Below are 18,070 nucleotides of genomic sequence, written 5' to 3' on the forward strand. Positions count from 1 at the left end.
CTTGGGGTCTGTCTGTGTGTGTGAGTGGCAGGAGGAGGGGCTTGGGGCCTGTCTGTGTGTGTGAGTGGCAGGAGGAGGGGCTTGGGGCCTGTCTGTGTGTGTGAGTGGCAGGAGGAGGGGCTTGGGGCCTGTCTGTCTGTGTGTGAGTGGCAGGAGGAGGGGCTTGGGGCCTGTCTGTGTGTGTGAGTGGCAGGAGGAGGGGCTTGGGGCCTGTGTCTGTGTGTGAGTGGCAGGAGGAGGGGCTTGGGGTCTGTCTGTGTGTGTGAGTGGCAGGAGGAGGGGCTTGGGGCCTGTCTGTGTGTGTGAGTGGCAGGAGGAGGGGCTTGGGGTCTGTCTGTGTGTGTGAGTGGCAGGAGGAGGGGCTTGGGGCCTGTCTGTGTGTGTGAGTGGCAGGAGGAGGGGCTTGGGGTCTGTCTGTGTGTGTGAGTGGCAGGAGGAGGGGCTTGGGGTCTGTCTGTGTGTGTGAGTGGCAGGAGGAGGGGCTTGGGGCCTGTCTGTGTGTGTGAGTGACAGGAGGAGGGGCTTGGGGCCTGTCTGTCTGTGTGTGAGTGGCAGGAGGAGGGGCTTGGGGCCTGTCTGTGTGTGTGAGTGGCAGGAGGAGGGGCTTGGGGCCTGTCTGTGTGTGTGAGTGGCAGGAGGAGGGGCTTGGGGCCTGTCTGTGTGTGTGTGAGTGGCAGGAGGAGGGGCTTGGGGCCTGTCTGTGTGTGTGAGTGGCAGGAGGAGGGGCTTGGGGCCTGTCTGTGTGTGTGAGTGGCAGGAGGAGGGGCTTGGGGCCTGTCTGTGTGTGTGAGTGGCAGGAGGAGGGGCTTGGGGCCTGTCTGTCTGTGTGTGAGTGGCAGGAGGAGGGGCTTGGGGCCTGTCTGTGTGTGTGAGTGGCAGGAGGAGGGGCTTGGGGCCTGTCTGTGTGTGTGAGTGGCAGGAGGAGGGGCTTGGGGCCTGTCTGTGTGTGTGTGAGTGGCAGGAGGAGGGGCTTGGGGTCTGTCTGTGTGTGTGTGAGTGGCAGGAGGAGGGGCTTGGGGTCTGTGTCTGTGTGTGAGTGACAGGAGGAGGGGCTTGGGGCCTGTCTGTGTGTGAGTGGCAGGAGGAGGGGCTTGGGGCCTGTCTGTGTGTGTGAGTGACAGGAGGAGGGGCTTGGGGCCTGTCTGTCTGTGTGTGAGTGGCAGGAGGAGGGGCTTGGGGCCTGTCTGCTGTGTGTGAGTGGCAGGAGGAGGGGCTTGGGGCCTGTCTGTCTTTTAAACTTGATTCTTGCAATACAGGTATTTGGAACATCCTGATAAAACATCTTTAATGAATGAATGTGTTTGAATAAAATCCGCTATATGCACTGAGCTTGCCTTATGCCGATTCTGTTATGAAGCTCCTGAAGTTGCCCGTAATCAGGGTCTGCAACCTTTTACATGTGGACTGCCAATTTACAATGTCTTACCATTTCTACCGATCTCCGTGCCAGTTATGATTTTCATTTAAATTATAACGTGCTTTTGTTCTATTGCCAACTAGGTAAAAAAATAGCCCACATTATAGCTAACAAATTAAACTTGCCAACAAACTTGCAGCATTGTACCGACTGTTCTGGCCCGTCAGGCACCAGTGAGCTCTGGACAGAAACGGCTGTATTTTCACAAGGGATAAAAATTCGTCGGGTATTTTATGAGCCTCGGTGGTTATCAAAAGGGAGAAAGCCCGAACAATTTTTCAAGTTCATTGAGTAACACTTGTCATTCTCATTGGATGTAAAAAGAGACTTTTTTTTGTTTACTTGATTTGAGGTGAAGGAGAAACATACTTTGAGAAGCTCCATAGTTCATTAGTGGTGGTGAGTATTTGATTTCTTAACTATCAGCCATCCCAAATTGACACATTTTCTACATTTGCGCCCAGGCCAGGTAGCCCAGGCCAGGTAGCCCAGCCCAGGCCAGGTAGCCCAGCCCAGGCCAGGTAGCCCAGCCCAGGCCAGGTAGCCCAGCCCAGGCCAGGTAGCCCAGCCAGCCCAGGCCAGGTAGCCCAGGCCAGGTAGCCCAGGCCAGGTAGCCCAGGCCAGGTAGCCCGGGCCTACTTCTATCTGTAATCAGTTGAGCGACATTACCCAACATACTTTATTATGCAACATGACTCATTTTAATATTTTGTTTAAACCCCAAAAATCAGCAAAGTTGTTTTATAATAGAAAAATATTATGTTTGTCTACATTCAACTGGTAAAAGTTCATTTGGATATATTGTGAAAAAAATATTGGGTGTGGTGACTGGCCTGGTATGCAATTCAGTAGGATGGGCTGTACCCAGATGTTCATACCGTCCTTTTCGTCCTGGGATTTCTGGTTTTACCGGCATGGTGCACAAGGAGTGCAAAAAAGCCTGTTGGGCCTCTATTATAAGAATGCTAATAAAATTAGCACAATTTAATAGAGAAATCACACACTCTTAGCGAAATGCTAAAGATCGAAAACAAAACAATTAATTGTGAAGAGGCAAATCCAGCTTTTCTAAAGTTATAGAGCATTAGCTAGTAGCTACCGAATGTCATTTTCGGTGAGTCTGGACATTTACAAGCGAAAGTGAACAAGAGAAATTGTGCAAATGAACAAAGTTGTGATGGATGCTTTTCTGAAGGAAGAGCAGCATGTGTACATGGAACAGATGGGAGAAGAACCGAGCAGAGGGGGGAAATAAAAGCTAGCAGAAAGCACAGGGGGAGAAATGGCAGCTGTACAGAACTCATCCACAGATGTTTCTTCTGGCAGAAAGCCATTATAAGATTTCTGATGGTAAACATCTTAGTCATCACCTCAATTGCACCTTACAACAGAGCCTTGCTGATAGATCTAGAACGCTATGGTCTCACCAGCTCCAGCTGTCTCCCGTTGTGCTATTTACTAGAAGTTGGCCGATTATGATTTTTCGATGCCGATTAATCGGCCGTTTTTTTTAATTTTATTTTTTGTAATAATGACAATTACAACAATACTGAATGAACACTTATTTTAACTTAATATAATACATCAATAAAATCAATTTAGCCTCAAATAAATAATGAAACATGTTCAATTTGGTTTAAATAATGCAAAACAAAGTGTTGGAGAAGAAATTAAAAGTGCAATATGTGCCATGGTAGAAAGCTAACGTTTAAGTTCCTTGCTCAGAACATGAGAACATATGAAAGCTGGTGGTTCCTTTTAACATGAGTCTTCAATATTCCCAGGTAAGAAGTTTTAGGTTGTAGTTATTATAGGACTTTGGACTATTGGATGTTATTATAGGCACTTTAGTATTGCCAGTGTAACAGTATAGCTTCCGTCCCTCTCCTCGCTCCTACCTGGGCTCGCCTAGTTAAATAAAGGTGTACATTTGTTTTTGTTTTTTTAATCGGCAAATCAATTTAAATACCGATTTGTTATGAAAACTTGAAATCGGCCATTCCGATTAATCGGTCCACCTCTACTATTTGCAAATACGTGACTGGCTCAACTGTTCTGGGGAACTATGGTAAGCTTCATAATGTAACAGAGGAAATGAACACAATCTCCTAACGTATTATCTCCTAATGGATTGCACGAGTTGACTACAGGTATTAACTTAAAAGGTAGGTCAAATATTCAAATGTATTGGGGGGGGGGGGGGAAACTTCAACGAAGTAGTTTTGACGGTATCGAAAAACCATACCGTGGCTTTTTTCAAATACCCTATATACGGTATACTGACCACTACTGTTCACCTGGTGTTGTCCTGAAGGACTATGCCTTCTATACGGACCTTTAAGACATTCCAAATGACATGTTATGAAATATTGTGATCATGAAATATTCAAATCTTTAAGATCTATGGAGGGCGTGGCGTCAGGAGCGGTCTAAAGTAATAATAGAAATGACTGTGTTCAGCCAATCATTTCCTTTCAAATGGTTATCCATGTTTTGACAGACTCGCATACTTTTCCTAATGTGTTCGGTCTCCCAAAAACGCTGTTCATTTCATGTAACATCCAAAACGTTTCTTATTAGATTTATTTGGCCAATATGGCGCCCGGAACGGTCTCTGTGGAGGGCGCCCGGAACGGTCTCTGTGGAGGGCGCCCGGAACGGTCTCTGTGGAGGGCGCCCGGAACGGTCTCTGTGGAGGGCGCCCGGAACGGTCTCTGTGGAGGGCGCCCGGAACGGTCTCTGTGGAGGGCGCCCGGAACGGTCTCAAGTAATAATAGAAATGACTGTGTTCGGTCTCCCTAAAAAGCTGTTCATTTCATGTAACATCCAAAACGTTTCTTATTAGATTTATTTGGCCAATATGCCAATATTGTAATCTTCTTTCTTGGGTATACGGTGCATTCGGAAAGTATTCAGACCCCTTATTACATATTTTGTTACGTTACAGCCTTAATTTAAAACGGATTAGATTATATTTTTCTCTCATCAGTCTACACACCACACCCCATAATGACATCTTTGAAATGCAAGAGATAGGCCATAATGTATTATTCCAGCCTAGGTGCAATTTAGATTTTGGCCACTAGATGGCAGCAGTGTACATGCAAATTTTTAGACTGATCCAATGAACCATTGCATTTCTGTTCAACATTTTGTATCAATACTGCCCAAATGTTCCTAATTTGTTTATTAATAACTAAGTTCATAACTGTGCACTCTCCTCAAACAATAGCATGGTATTATTTCACTGTAATAGCTACTGTAAATTGGACAGTGCAGTTAGAATAACAAGAATTTAAGCTTTCTGCCCATATCAGATATGTCTATGTCCTGGGAAATGTTCTTGTTACTAACAACCTCACGCTAATCACATTAGCCTACGTTAGCTCAACCATCCCGTGGGGGACCCACCGATCCTGAAGAACCACTAAACTGTCCCTGTATTCTAGTGATGACTCTGTAATAACACTAAACTGTCCCTGTATTCTAGTGATGACTGTAATAACACAAAGCTATCCCTGTATTTAGGCTCTCGCAGACAACCTGGACAGGCCTCTATTATAACAGATACATTTTACATTTTTGTCATTTAGCAGACGCTCTTATCCAGAGCGACTTACAGTAGTGAATGCATACATTTCATGTATTTTTTGTTGTTGTTGTACTGGCCACCCGTGGGAATCGAACCCACAACCCTGGTGTTGCAAACACCATGCTCTACCAACTGAGCTACAGGGATGATACATTTTTAATAGTTATATGTGTGTCTCTTTCTTTTTAAAATGTATATAGTCAGGGTCTAGCTGATGCCACAGTGATAGCCAAGGTGAACAGCTCTGTGTGGGACCTGGACCGACCTCTAGAGGAAAGCTGTAGTCTGCAGCTACTCAAGTTTGATGACGACGAGGCTAAAGCTGTAAGTACAGACTTTCAGCGCCAGTTTCTCCTGGGTTTAATCCATGTCTGGGAAACTGGCCCTATAAGTCTTTTTAAAGTAATGCTATTTGGATTAAACCTTCTAGATAAAGACGCTAACTTTTGGTTATATCTTCCCTCGCCATCCTCCCCCGCTCTCTCCCCTCGCCATCCTCCCCCGCTCTCTCCCCTCGCCATCCTCCCCCGCTCTCTCCCCTCGCCATCCTCCCCCTGCTCTCTTCCCTCGCCATCCTTTCCTCCTCCTCGTCAGGTGTACTGGCACTCCAGTGCCCACATAATGGGTGAGGCGATGGAGAGGGTCTACGGAGGCTGTTTGTGTTACGGTCCGCCCATCGAGAACGGCTTCTACTACGACATGTTCCTGGACCAAGAGTGAGTAACGCCTCGTCTCATTGGCCAGTTTCAGCCGGGTAAAGACTTGTCAGCCAGCTAAACCAATAAGACAGGGAATGAGTAGTAAGCGTGAGCAGACCAGGAAGAATGTTCCAGTGTTTAGATGATATATGTTCATCCAACACCAATGTACTTTCAACATCTAAGTTGACACAGTGTTGGGGTCAATTCAGGATATTCATTGAAAAGAAATTAATAGAAAACCAATTCCTAGAAATCCAATTTAAATGTAACTTCCTGAATTGACAGAACTGACTCTTCACTCGGGTTATGTTGATGCCAGTTGGCTTGGCAAGCAGGCACGATATTATTGGAAGATGTAATGTAGACCCCGAGTGGCGCAGCAGTGCTTGAGGCGTCACTACAGTTCCGGGTTCGATCCCGGCTGTGTCGCTGCCGGCCGCAACCGGGAGACCATGAGGCGATGCACAATTGGCCCAGCATCGTCTGGGTTTGGCCGGCCCGGGAGGTCCTTGTCCCATCGCGCTCTAGCGATTCCTTGTGGCAGGCCGGTTGCACGCACGCTAACACGGGCACCAGCTGTATGGTGTTTCCTCCGACACATTAGTGTCAAGAAGCAGTGTAGCTTGGCGTGGTCGTGTTTCGGAGGACGCATGGCTCTCGACGTTCGCCTCTCCCCAGTCCGTACGGAAGTTGCAGTGATGGGACAAGACTGTAACTAGGGGCGTAAAACCTCTGTCTGTAAAAAAAGTGGTCAGATGAAGCAGATGCTAAACTACAGGACTGTTTTGCTAGTGCATCGAGGACGTCGTCCCCACAGTGACTGTACGTACATACCCCAACCAGAAGCCATGGATTACAGGCAACATTCGCACTGAGCTAAAGGGTAGAGCTGCTGCTTTCAAGGAGTGGGACTTTAATCCGGAAGCTTACAAGAAATCCCGCTATGCCCTCCGATGAACCATCAAACAGGCAAAGCATCAATACGGGGCTAAGATCAAATCATACTATACCGGCTCTGACGCTCGTTGGATGTGGCAGGGCTTGCAAACTTTTAGACTACAAAGGGAAGCACAGTCGAGAGCTGCCCAGAGACACGAGCCTACCAGACGAGCTAAATAACTTCTATACTCGCTTTGAGGAAAGCAACACTGAGGCATGCATGAGAGCATCAGCTGTTCCGGACGACTGTGTGATCACGCTCTCAGTAGCCGATGTGAGTAAGACCTTTTAAACAGGTCAACATTCACAAGGCCGCGGGGCCAGACGGATTACCAGGACGTGTACTCCGAGCATGCATTGACCCACTGCCAAGTGTCTTCACTGACATTTTCAACATGTCCCTGTAATACCAACATGCTTCAAGCAGACCACCATAGTCAATGTGCCCAAGAGCACTAAGATAACCTGACTAAATGACTACAGACCCGTAGCACTCACATCTGTAGCCATGAAGTGCTTTGAAAGGCTGGTCATGGCTCACATCAACACCATTATCCCAGAAACCCTAGACCCACTCCAATTTGCATACCGCCCAAACAGATCCACAGATGATGCAATCTCTATTGCACTCCACACTGCACAAAAGGAAGACCTATGTGAGAATGCTGTTCATTGACTACAGCTCAGCGTTCAACACCATAGTGTCCACAAAGCTCATCACTAAGCTAAGGACCCTGGGACTAAACACCTCCCTCTGCAACTGGATCCTAGACTTCCTGATGGGCCGCACCCAGGTGGTAAGGGTAGGCATCCCTCAGGGGTGCGTGCTCAGTCCCCTCCTGTACTCCCTGTTCACCCATGACTGCATGGCCAGGCACGACTCCAACACCATTAAGTTTACCGACGACACAACAATGCTAGGCCTGATCACCAACAACGAGACGGCCTATAGGGAGGAGGTCAGAGACCTGGCCGTGAGGTGCCAGGACAACAACCTTTCCCTCAATGTGATCAAGACAAAGTAGATGATTGTGGACTACTGGAAAAGGACTGAGCATGCCCCGTTCTCATCGATGGGGCTGTAGTGGAGCAGGTTGAGAGCTTCAAGTTCCTTGGTGTCCACATCAACAAAGTAACATGGTCAAAGCACATCAAGACAGTTGTGAAGAGGGCACGACAAAACCTAATCCCCCTCAGGAGACTCAGATCCTCAAAAGGTTCTACAGCTGCACCATCGAGAGTATCCTGACGGGTTGCATCACTGCCTTGTATGGCAACTGCTCGGCCTCCGAACGCAAGGCACTACAGAGGGTAGTGCGTACGGCCCAGTACATCACCGGGGTCAAGCTTCCTGCCATCCAGGACCTCTGTACCAGGCGGTGTCAGGAAGGACCTAAAAATTGTCAGACTCCATCCACCATAGTCATAGACTGTTTTCTCTCCTACCACACGGCAAGCGGTACCGGAGCGCCAAATCTAGGTCCAAGAGGCTTCTAAACAGCTTCTACCCCCCCCAAGCCATAAGACTCCTGAACATCTAATCTAATGGCCACCCAGACTATTTGCATTGCCCCCCCCCCTGGAATGCGGCTGCTACTGTCTTATCTATGCATAGTTGCTTTAATAACTCTACCTACATGTACATAATTACCTCAACAACGGTGCCCCCCACACATTGACTCTGTACCCGTACTCCCTGTATATAGCCTCCACATTGACTCTGTACCGGTACCCCCTGTTTATAGCCTCCACATTGACTCTGTACCGGTACCCCCTGTATATAGCCTCCACATTGACTCTGTACCGGTACCCCCTGTATATAGCCTCCACATTGACTCTGTACCGGTACCCCCTGTATATAGCCTCCACATTGACTCTGTACCGGTACCCCCTGTATATAGCCTCCACATTGACTCTGTACCGGTACCCCCTGTATATAGCCTCCACATTGACTCTGTACCGGTACCCCCTGTATATAGCCTCCACATTGACTCTGTACCGGTACCCCCTGTATATAGCCTCCACATTGACTCTGTACCGGTACCCCCTGTATATAGCCTCCACATTGACTCTGTACCGGTACCCCCTGTATATAGCCTCCACATTGACTCTGTACCGGTACCCCCTGTATATAGCCTCCACATTGACTCTGTACCGGTACCCCCTGTATATAGCCTCCACATTGACTCTGTACCGGTACCCCCTGTATATAGCCTCCACATTGACTCTGTACCGGTACCCCCTGTATATAGCCTCCACATTGACTCTGTACCGGTACCCCCTGTATATAGCCTCCACATTGACTCTGTACCGGTACCCCCTGTATATAGCCTCCACATTGACTCTGTACCGGTACCCCCTGTATATAGCCTCCACATTGACTCTGTACCGGTACCCCCTGTATATAGCCTCCACATTGACTCTGTACCGGTACCCCCTGTATATAGCCTCCACATTGACTCTGTACCGGTACCCCCTGTATATAGCCTCCACATTGACTCTGTACCGGTACCCCCTGTATATAGCCTCCACATTGACTCTGTACCGGTACCCCCTGTATATAGCCTCCACATTGACTCTGTACCGGTACCCCCTGTATATAGCCTCCACATTGACTCTGTACCGGTACCCCCTGTATATAGCCTCCACATTGACTCTGTACCGGTACCCCCTGTATATAGCCTCCACATTGACTCTGTACCGGTACCCCCTGTATATAGCCTCCACATTGACTCTGTACCGGTACCCCCTGTATATAGCCTCCACATTGACTCTGTACCGGTACCCCCTGTATATAGCCTCCACATTGACTCTGTACCGGTACCCCCTGTATATAGCCTCCACATTGACTCTGTACCGGTACCCCCTGTATATAGCCTCCACATTGACTCTGTACCGGTACCCCCTGTATATAGCCTCCACATTGACTCTGTACCGGTACCCCCTGTATATAGCCTCCACATTGACTCTGTACCGGTACCCCCTGTATATAGCCTCCACATTGACTCTGTACCGGTACCCCCTGTATATAGCCTCCACATTGACTCTGTACCGGTACCCCCTGTATATAGCCTCCACATTGACTCTGTACCGGTACCCCCTGTATATAGCCTCCACATTGACTCTGTACCGGTACCCCCTGTATACAGCCTCCACATTGACTCTGTACCGTAACACCCTGTATACAGCCTCCACATTGACTCTGTACCGGTACCCCCTGTATATAGCCTCCACATTGACTCTGTACCGGTACCCCCTGTATATAGCCTCCACATTGACTCTGTACCGGTACCCCCTGTATATAGCCTCCACATTGACTCTGTACCGGTACCCCCTGTATATAGCCTCCACATTGACTCTGTACCGGTACCCCCTGTATATAGCCTCCACATTGACTCTGTACCGGTACCCCCTGTATATAGCCTCCACATTGACTCTGTACCGGTACCCCCTGTATATAGCCTCCACATTGACTCTGTACCTGTACCCCCTGTATATAGCCTCCACATTGACTCTGTACCGGTACCCCCTGTATATAGCCTCCACATTGACTCTGTACCGGTACCCCCTGTATATAGCCTCCACATTGACTCTGTACCGGTACCCCCTGTATATAGCCTCCACATTGACTCTGTACCGGTACCCCCTGTATATAGCCTCCACATTGACTCTGTACCGGTACCCCCTGTATACAGCCTCCACATTGACTCTGTACCGGTACCCCCTGTATACAGCCTCCACATTGACTCTGTACCGTAACACCCTGTATACAGCCTCCACATTGACTCTGTACCGGTACCCCCTGTATACAGCCTCCACATTGACTCTGTACCGGTACCCCCTGTATACAGCCTCCACATTGACTCTGTACCGGTACCCCCTGTATATAGCCTCCACATTGACTCTGTACCGGTACCCCCTGTATATAGCCTCCACATTGACTCTGTACCGGTACCCCCTGTATATAGCCTCCACATTGACTCTGTACCGGTACCCCCTGTATATAGCCTCCACATTGACTCTGTACCGGTACCCCCTGTATATAGCCTCCACATTGACTCTGTACCGTAATACCCTGTATATAGCCTCCACATTGACTCTGTACCGGTACCCCCTGTATATAGCCTCCACATTGACTCTGTACCGGTACCCCCTGTATATAGCCTCCACATTGACTCTGTACCGGTACCCCCTGTATATAGCCTCCACATTGACTCTGTACCGGTACCCCCTGTATATAGCCTCCACATTGACTCTGTACCGGTACCCCCTGTATATAGCCTCCACATTGACTCTGTACCGGTACCCCCTGTATATAGCCTCCACATTGACTCTGTACCGGTACCCCCTGTATACAGCCTCCACATTGACTCTGTACCGTAACACCCTGTATACAGCCTCCACATTGACTCTGTACCGGTACCCCCTGTATACAGCCTCCACATTGACTCTGTACCGGTACCCCCTGTATATAGCCTCCACATTGACTCTGTACCGGTACCCCCTGTATATAGCCTCCACATTGACTCTGTACCGGTACCCCCTGTATATAGCCTCCACATTGACTCTGTACCGGTACCCCCTGTATATAGCCTCCACATTGACTCTGTACCGGTACCCCCTGTATATAGCCTCCACATTGACTCTGTACCGGTACCCCCTGTATATAGCCTCCACATTGACTCTGTACCGGTACCCCCTGTATATAGCCTCCACATTGACTCTGTACCGGTACCCCCTGTATATAGCCTCCACATTGACTCTGTACCGGTACCCCCTGTATATAGCCTCCACATTGACTCTGTACCGGTACCCCCTGTATATAGCCTCCACATCGACTCTGTACCGGTACCCCCTGTATATAGCCTCCACATTGACTCTGTACCGGTACCCCTGTATATAGCCTCCACATTGACTCTGTACCGGTACCCCCTGTATATAGCCTCCACATTGACTCTGTACCGGTACCCCCTGTATATAGCCTCCACATTGACTCTGTACCGGTACCCCCTGTATATAGCCTCCACATTGACTCTGTACCGGTACCCCCTGTATATAGCCTCCACATTGACTCTGTACCGGTACCCCCTGTATATAGCCTCCACATTGACTCTGTACCGGTACCCCCTGTATATAGCCTCCACATTGACTCTGTACCGGTACCCCCTGTATATAGCCTCCACATTGACTCTGTACCGGTACCCCCTGTATATAGCCTCCACATTGACTCTGTACCGGTGCCCCCTGTATATAGCCTCCACATTGACTCTGTACCGGTACCCCCTGTATATAGCCTCCACATTGACTCTGTACCGGTGCCCCCTGTATATAGCCTCCACATTGACTCTGTACCGGTACCCCCTGTATATAGCCTCCACATTGACTCTGTACCGGTACCCCCTGTATATAGCCTCCACATTGACTCTGTACCGTACCACCCTGTATATAGCCTCCACATTGACTCTGTACCGGTACCCCCTGTATATAGCCTCCACATTGACTCTGTACCGGTACCCCCCTGTATATAGCCTCCACATTGACTCTGTACCGGTACCCCCTGTATATAGCCTCCACATTGACTCTGTACCGGTACCCCCTGTATATAGCCTCCACATTGACTCTGTACCGGTACCCCCTGTATATAGCCTCCACATTGACTCTGTACCGGTACCCCCTGTATATAGCCTCCACATTGACTCTGTACCGGTACCCCCTGTATATAGCCTCCACATTGACTCTGTACCGGTACCCCCTGTATATAGCCTCCACATTGACTCTGTACCGGTACCCCCTGTATATAGCCTCCACATTGACTCTGTACCGGTACCCCCTGTATATAGCCTCCACATTGACTCTGTACCGGTACCCCCTGTATATAGCCTCCACATTGACTCTGTACCGGTACCCCCTGTATATAGCCTCCACATTGACTCTGTACCGGTACCCCCTGTATATAGCCTCCACATTGACTCTGTACCGTAATACCCTGTATATAGCCTCCACATTGACTCTGTACCGGTACCCCCTGTATATAGCCTCCACATTGACTCTGTACCGGTACCCCCTGTATATAGCCTCCACATTGACTCTGTACCGGTACCCCCTGTATATAGCCTCCACATTGACTCTGTACCGGTACCCCCTGTATATAGCCTCCACATTGACTCTGTACCGGTACCCCCTGTATATAGCCTCCACATTGTCTCTGTACCGGTACCCCCTGTATATAGCCTCCACATTGACTCTGTACCGGTACCCCCTGTATATAGCCTCCACATTGACTCTGTACCGGTACCCCCTGTATATAACCTCCACATTGACTCAGTACCGGTACCCCCCTGTATATAGCCTCCACATTGACTCTGTACCGGTACCCCCTGTATATAGCCTCCACATTGACTCTGTACCGGTACCCCCTGCATATAGCCTCCACATTGACTCTGTACCGGTACCCCCTGTATATAGCCTCCACATTGACTCTGTACCGGTACCCCCCTGTATATAGCCTCCACATTGACTCTGTACCGGTACCCCCTGTATATAGCCTCCACATTGACTCTGTACCGGTACCCCCTGTATATAGCCTCCACATTGACTCTGTACCGGTACCCCCTGTATATAGCCTCCACATTGACTCTGTACCGGTACCCCCTGTATATAGCCTCCACATTGACTCTGTACCGGTAATACCCTGTATATAGCCTCCACATTGACTCTGTACCGGTACCCCCTGTATATAGCCTCCACATTGACTCTGTACCGGTACCCCCTGTATATAGCCTCCACATTGACTCTGTACCGGTACCCCCTGTATATAGCCTCCACATTGACTCTGTACCGGTACCCCCTGTATATAGCCTCCACATTGACTCTGTACCGGTACCCCCTGTATATAGCCTCCACATTGACTCTGTACCGGTACCCCCTGTATATAGCCTCCACATTGACTCTGTACCGGTACCCCCTGTATACAGCCTCCACATTGACTCTGTACCGGTACCCCCTGTATACAGCCTCCACATTGACTCTGTACCGGTACCCCCTGTATATAGCCTCCACATTGACTCTGTACCGGTACCCCCTGTATATAGCCTCCACATTGACTCTGTACCGGTACCCCCTGTATATAGCCTCCACATTGACTCTGTACCGGTACCCCCTGTATATAGCCTCCACATTGACTCTGTACCGGTACCCCCTGTATATAGCCTCCACATTGACTCTGTACCGGTACCCCCTGTATATAGCCTCCACATTGACTCTGTACCGGTACCCCCTGTATATAGCCTCCACATTGACTCTGTACCGGTACCCCCTGTATATAGCCTCCACATTGACTCTGTACCGGTACCCCCTGTATATAGCCTCCACATTGACTCTGTACCGGTACCCCCTGTATATAGCCTCCACATTGACTCTGTACCGGTACCCCCTGTATATAGCCTCCACATTGACTCTGTACCGGTACCCCCTGTATATAGCCTCCACATTGACTCTGTACCGGTACCCCCTGTATATAGCCTCCACATTGACTCTGTACCGGTACCCCCTGTATATAGCCTCCACATTGACTCTGTACCGGTACCCCCTGTATATAGCCTCCACATTGACTCTGTACCGGTACCCCCTGTATATAGCCTCCACATTGACTCTGTACCGGTACCCCCTGTATATAGCCTCCACATTGACTCTGTACCGGTACCCCCTGTATATAGCCTCCACATTGACTCTGTACCGGTACCCCCTGTATATAGCCTCCACATTGACTCTGTACCGGTACCCCCTGTATATAGCCTCCACATTGACTCTGTACCGGTACCCCCTGTATATAGCCTCCACATTGACTCTGTACCGGTACCCCCTGTATATAGCCTCCACATTGACTCTGTACCGGTACCCCCTGTATATAGCCTCCACATTGACTCTGTACCGGTACCCCCTGTATATAGCCTCCACATTGACTCTGTACCGGTACCCCCTGTATATAGCCTCCACATTGACTCTGTACCGGTACCCCCTGTATATAGCCTCCACATTGACTCTGTACCAGTACCCCCTGTATATAGCCTCCACATTGACTCTGTACCGGTACCCCCTGTATATAGCCTCCACATTGACTCTGTACCGGTACCCCCTGTATATAGCCTCCACATTGACTCTGTACCGGTACCCCCTGTATATAGCCTCCACATTGACTCTGTACCGGTACCCCCTGTATATAGCCTCCACATTGACTCTGTACCGGTACCCCCTGTATATAGCCTCCACATTGACTCTGTACCGGTACCCCCTGTATATAGCCTCCACATTGACTCTGTACCGGTACCCCCTGTATATAGCCTCCACATTGACTCTGTACCGGTACCCCCTGTATATAGCCTCCACATTGACTCTGTACCGGTACCCCCTGTATATAGCCTCCACATTGACTCTGTACCGGTACCCCCTGTATATAGCCTCCACATTGACTCTGTACCGGTACCCCCTGTATATAGCCTCCACATTGACTCTGTACCGGTACCCCCTGTATATAGCCTCCACATTGACTCTGTACCGGTACCCCCTGTATATAGCCTCCACATTGACTCTGTACCGGTACCCCCTGTATATAGCCTCCACATTGACTCTGTACCGGTACCCCCTGTATATAGCCTCCACATTGACTCTGTACCGGTACCCCCTGTATATAGCCTCCACATTGACTCTGTACCGGTACCCCCTGTATATAGCCTCCACATTGACTCTGTACCGGTACCCCCTGTATATAGCCTCCACATTGACTCTGTACCGGTACCCCCTGTATATAGCCTCCACATTGACTCTGTACCGGTACCCCCTGTATATAGCCTCCACATTGACTCTGTACCGGTACCCCCTGTATATAGCCTCCACATTGACTCTGTACCGGTACCCCCTGTATATAGCCTCCACATTGACTCTGTACCGGTACCCCCTGTATATAGCCTCCACATTGACTCTGTACCGGTACCCCCTGTATATAGCCTCCACATTGACTCTGTACCGGTACCCCCTGTATATAGCCTCCACATTGACTCTGTACCGGTACCCCCTGTATATAGCCTCCACATTGACTCTGTACCGGTACCCCCTGTATATAGCCTCCACATTGACTCTGTACCGGTAGCCCCCTGTATATAGCCTCCACATTGACTCTGTACCGGTACCCCCTGTATATATCCTCCACATTGACTCTGTACCGGTACCCCCTGTATATAGCCTCCACATTGACTCTGTACCGGTACCCCCTGTATATAGCCTCCACATTGACTCTGTACCGGTAGCCCCTGTATATAGCCTCCACATTGACTCTGTACCTGTACCCCCTGTATATAGCCTCCACATTGACTCTGTACCGGTACCCCCTGTATATAGCCTCCACATTGACTCTGTACCGTAATACCCTGTATATAGCCTCCACATTGACTCTGTACCGGTACCCCCCTGTATATAGCCTCCACATTGACTCTGTACCGGTACCCCCTGTATATAGCCTCCACATTGACTCTGTACCGGTATCCCCTGTATATAGTCTCCACATTGACTCTGTACCGGTACCCCCCTGTATATAGCCTCCACATTGACTCTGTACCGGTACCCCCTGTATATAGCCTCCACATTGACTCTGTACCGGTACCCCCTGTATATAGCCTCCACATTGACTCTGTACCGGTACCCCCTGTATATAGCCTCCACATTGACTCTGTACCGGTACCCCCTGTATATAGCCTCCACATTGACTCTGTACCGGTACCCCCTGTATATAGCCTCCACATTGACTCTGTACCGGTACCCCCTGTATATAGCCTCCACATTGACTCTGTACCGGTAGCCCCCTGTATATAGCCTCCACATTGACTCTGTACCGGTACCCCCTGTATATATCCTCCACATTGACTCTGTACCGGTACCCCCTGTATATAGCCTCCACATTGACTCTGTACCGGTACCCCCTGTATATAGCCTCCACATTGACTCTGTACCGGTAGCCCCTGTATATAGCCTCCACATTGACTCTGTACCTGTACCCCCTGTATATAGCCTCCACATTGACTCTGTACCGGTACCCCCTGTATATAGCCTCCACATTGACTCTGTACCGTAATACCCTGTATATAGCCTCCACATTGACTCTGTACCGGTACCCCCTGTATATAGCCTCCACATTGACTCTGTACCGGTACCCCCTGTATATAGCCTCCACATTGACTCTGTACCGGTATCCCCTGTATATAGTCTCCACATTGACTCTGTACCGGTACCCCCCTGTATATAGCCTCCACATTGACTCTGTACCGGTACCCCCTGTATATAGCCTCCACATTGACTCTGTACCGGTACCCCCTGTATATAGCCTCCACATTGACTCTGTACCGGTACCCCCTGTATATAGCCTCCACATTGACTCTGGACCGGTACCCCCCTGTATATAGCCTCCACATTGACTCTGTACCGGTACCCCCTGTATATAGCCTCCACATTGACTCTGTACCGGTACCCCCTGTATATAGCCTCCACATTGACTCTGTACCGGTACCCCCCTGTATATAGCCTCCACATTGACTCTGTACCGGTACCCCTGTATATAGCCTCCACATTGACTCTGTACTGGTACCCCCTGTATATAGCCTCCACATTGACTCTGTACCGGTACCCCCTGTATATATCCTCCACATTGACTCTGTACCGTAACACCCTGTATATAGCCTCCACATTGACTCTGTACCGGTACCCCCTGTATATAGCCTCCACATTGACTCTGTACCGGTACCCCCTGTATATAGCCTCCACATTGACTCTGTACTGGTACCCCCTGTATATAGCCTCCACATTGACTCTGTACCGGTACCCCCTGTATATATCCTCCACATTGACTCTGTACCGTAACACCCTGTATATAGCCTCCACATTGACTCTGTACCGGTACCCCCTGTATATAGCCTCCACATTGACTCTGTACCGGTACCCCCTGTATATAGCCTCCACATTGACTCTGTACCGGTACCCCCTGTATATAGCCTCCACATTGACTCTGTACCGGTACCCCCTGTATATAGCCTCCACATTGACTCTGTACCGGTACCCCCTGTATATAGCCTCCACATTGACTCTGTACCGGTACCCCCTGTATATAGCCTCCACATTGACTCTGTACCGGTACCCCCTGTATATAGCCTCCACATTGACTCTGTACCGGTACCCCCTGTATATAGCCTCCACATTGACTCTGTACCGGTACCCCCTGTATATAGCCCTGCTATTGTTATTTACTGCGACTCTTTAATTAATTGTTATTGTCTCTTACTTTTTAATGTATTTTCTTAACTGCATTGTTGGTTAAGGGCTTGTAAGTAAGGACTATTTACATTGATTTAAAAAAAATTGTATTACTTTAGTGTATTT

At 49.4% G+C, this 18,070-nt stretch overlaps 1 protein-coding gene across 1 annotated transcript in view; it reads left to right on the forward strand.

Moving 5' to 3' along the window:
* tars1 (threonyl-tRNA synthetase 1) overlaps positions 1 to 18,070 on the forward strand; it is a 69,154-nt gene that overhangs the window by 4,505 nt on the left and 46,579 nt on the right. Inside the window, exons 4-5 of the mRNA XM_082968762.1 lie at positions 5,210 to 5,333; positions 5,604 to 5,725. Of these exons, the coding sequence (XP_082824888.1) occupies positions 5,210 to 5,333; positions 5,604 to 5,725 (246 nt within the window). The remainder of the gene's footprint in view (positions 1 to 5,209; positions 5,334 to 5,603; positions 5,726 to 18,070) is intronic.

This window comes from Salmo salar, chromosome 24, assembly GCF_965601325.2.
Source record: "Salmo salar chromosome 24, fSalSal1, whole genome shotgun sequence".
NCBI classification, from domain to species: Eukaryota; Metazoa; Chordata; class Actinopteri; order Salmoniformes; family Salmonidae; genus Salmo; species Salmo salar.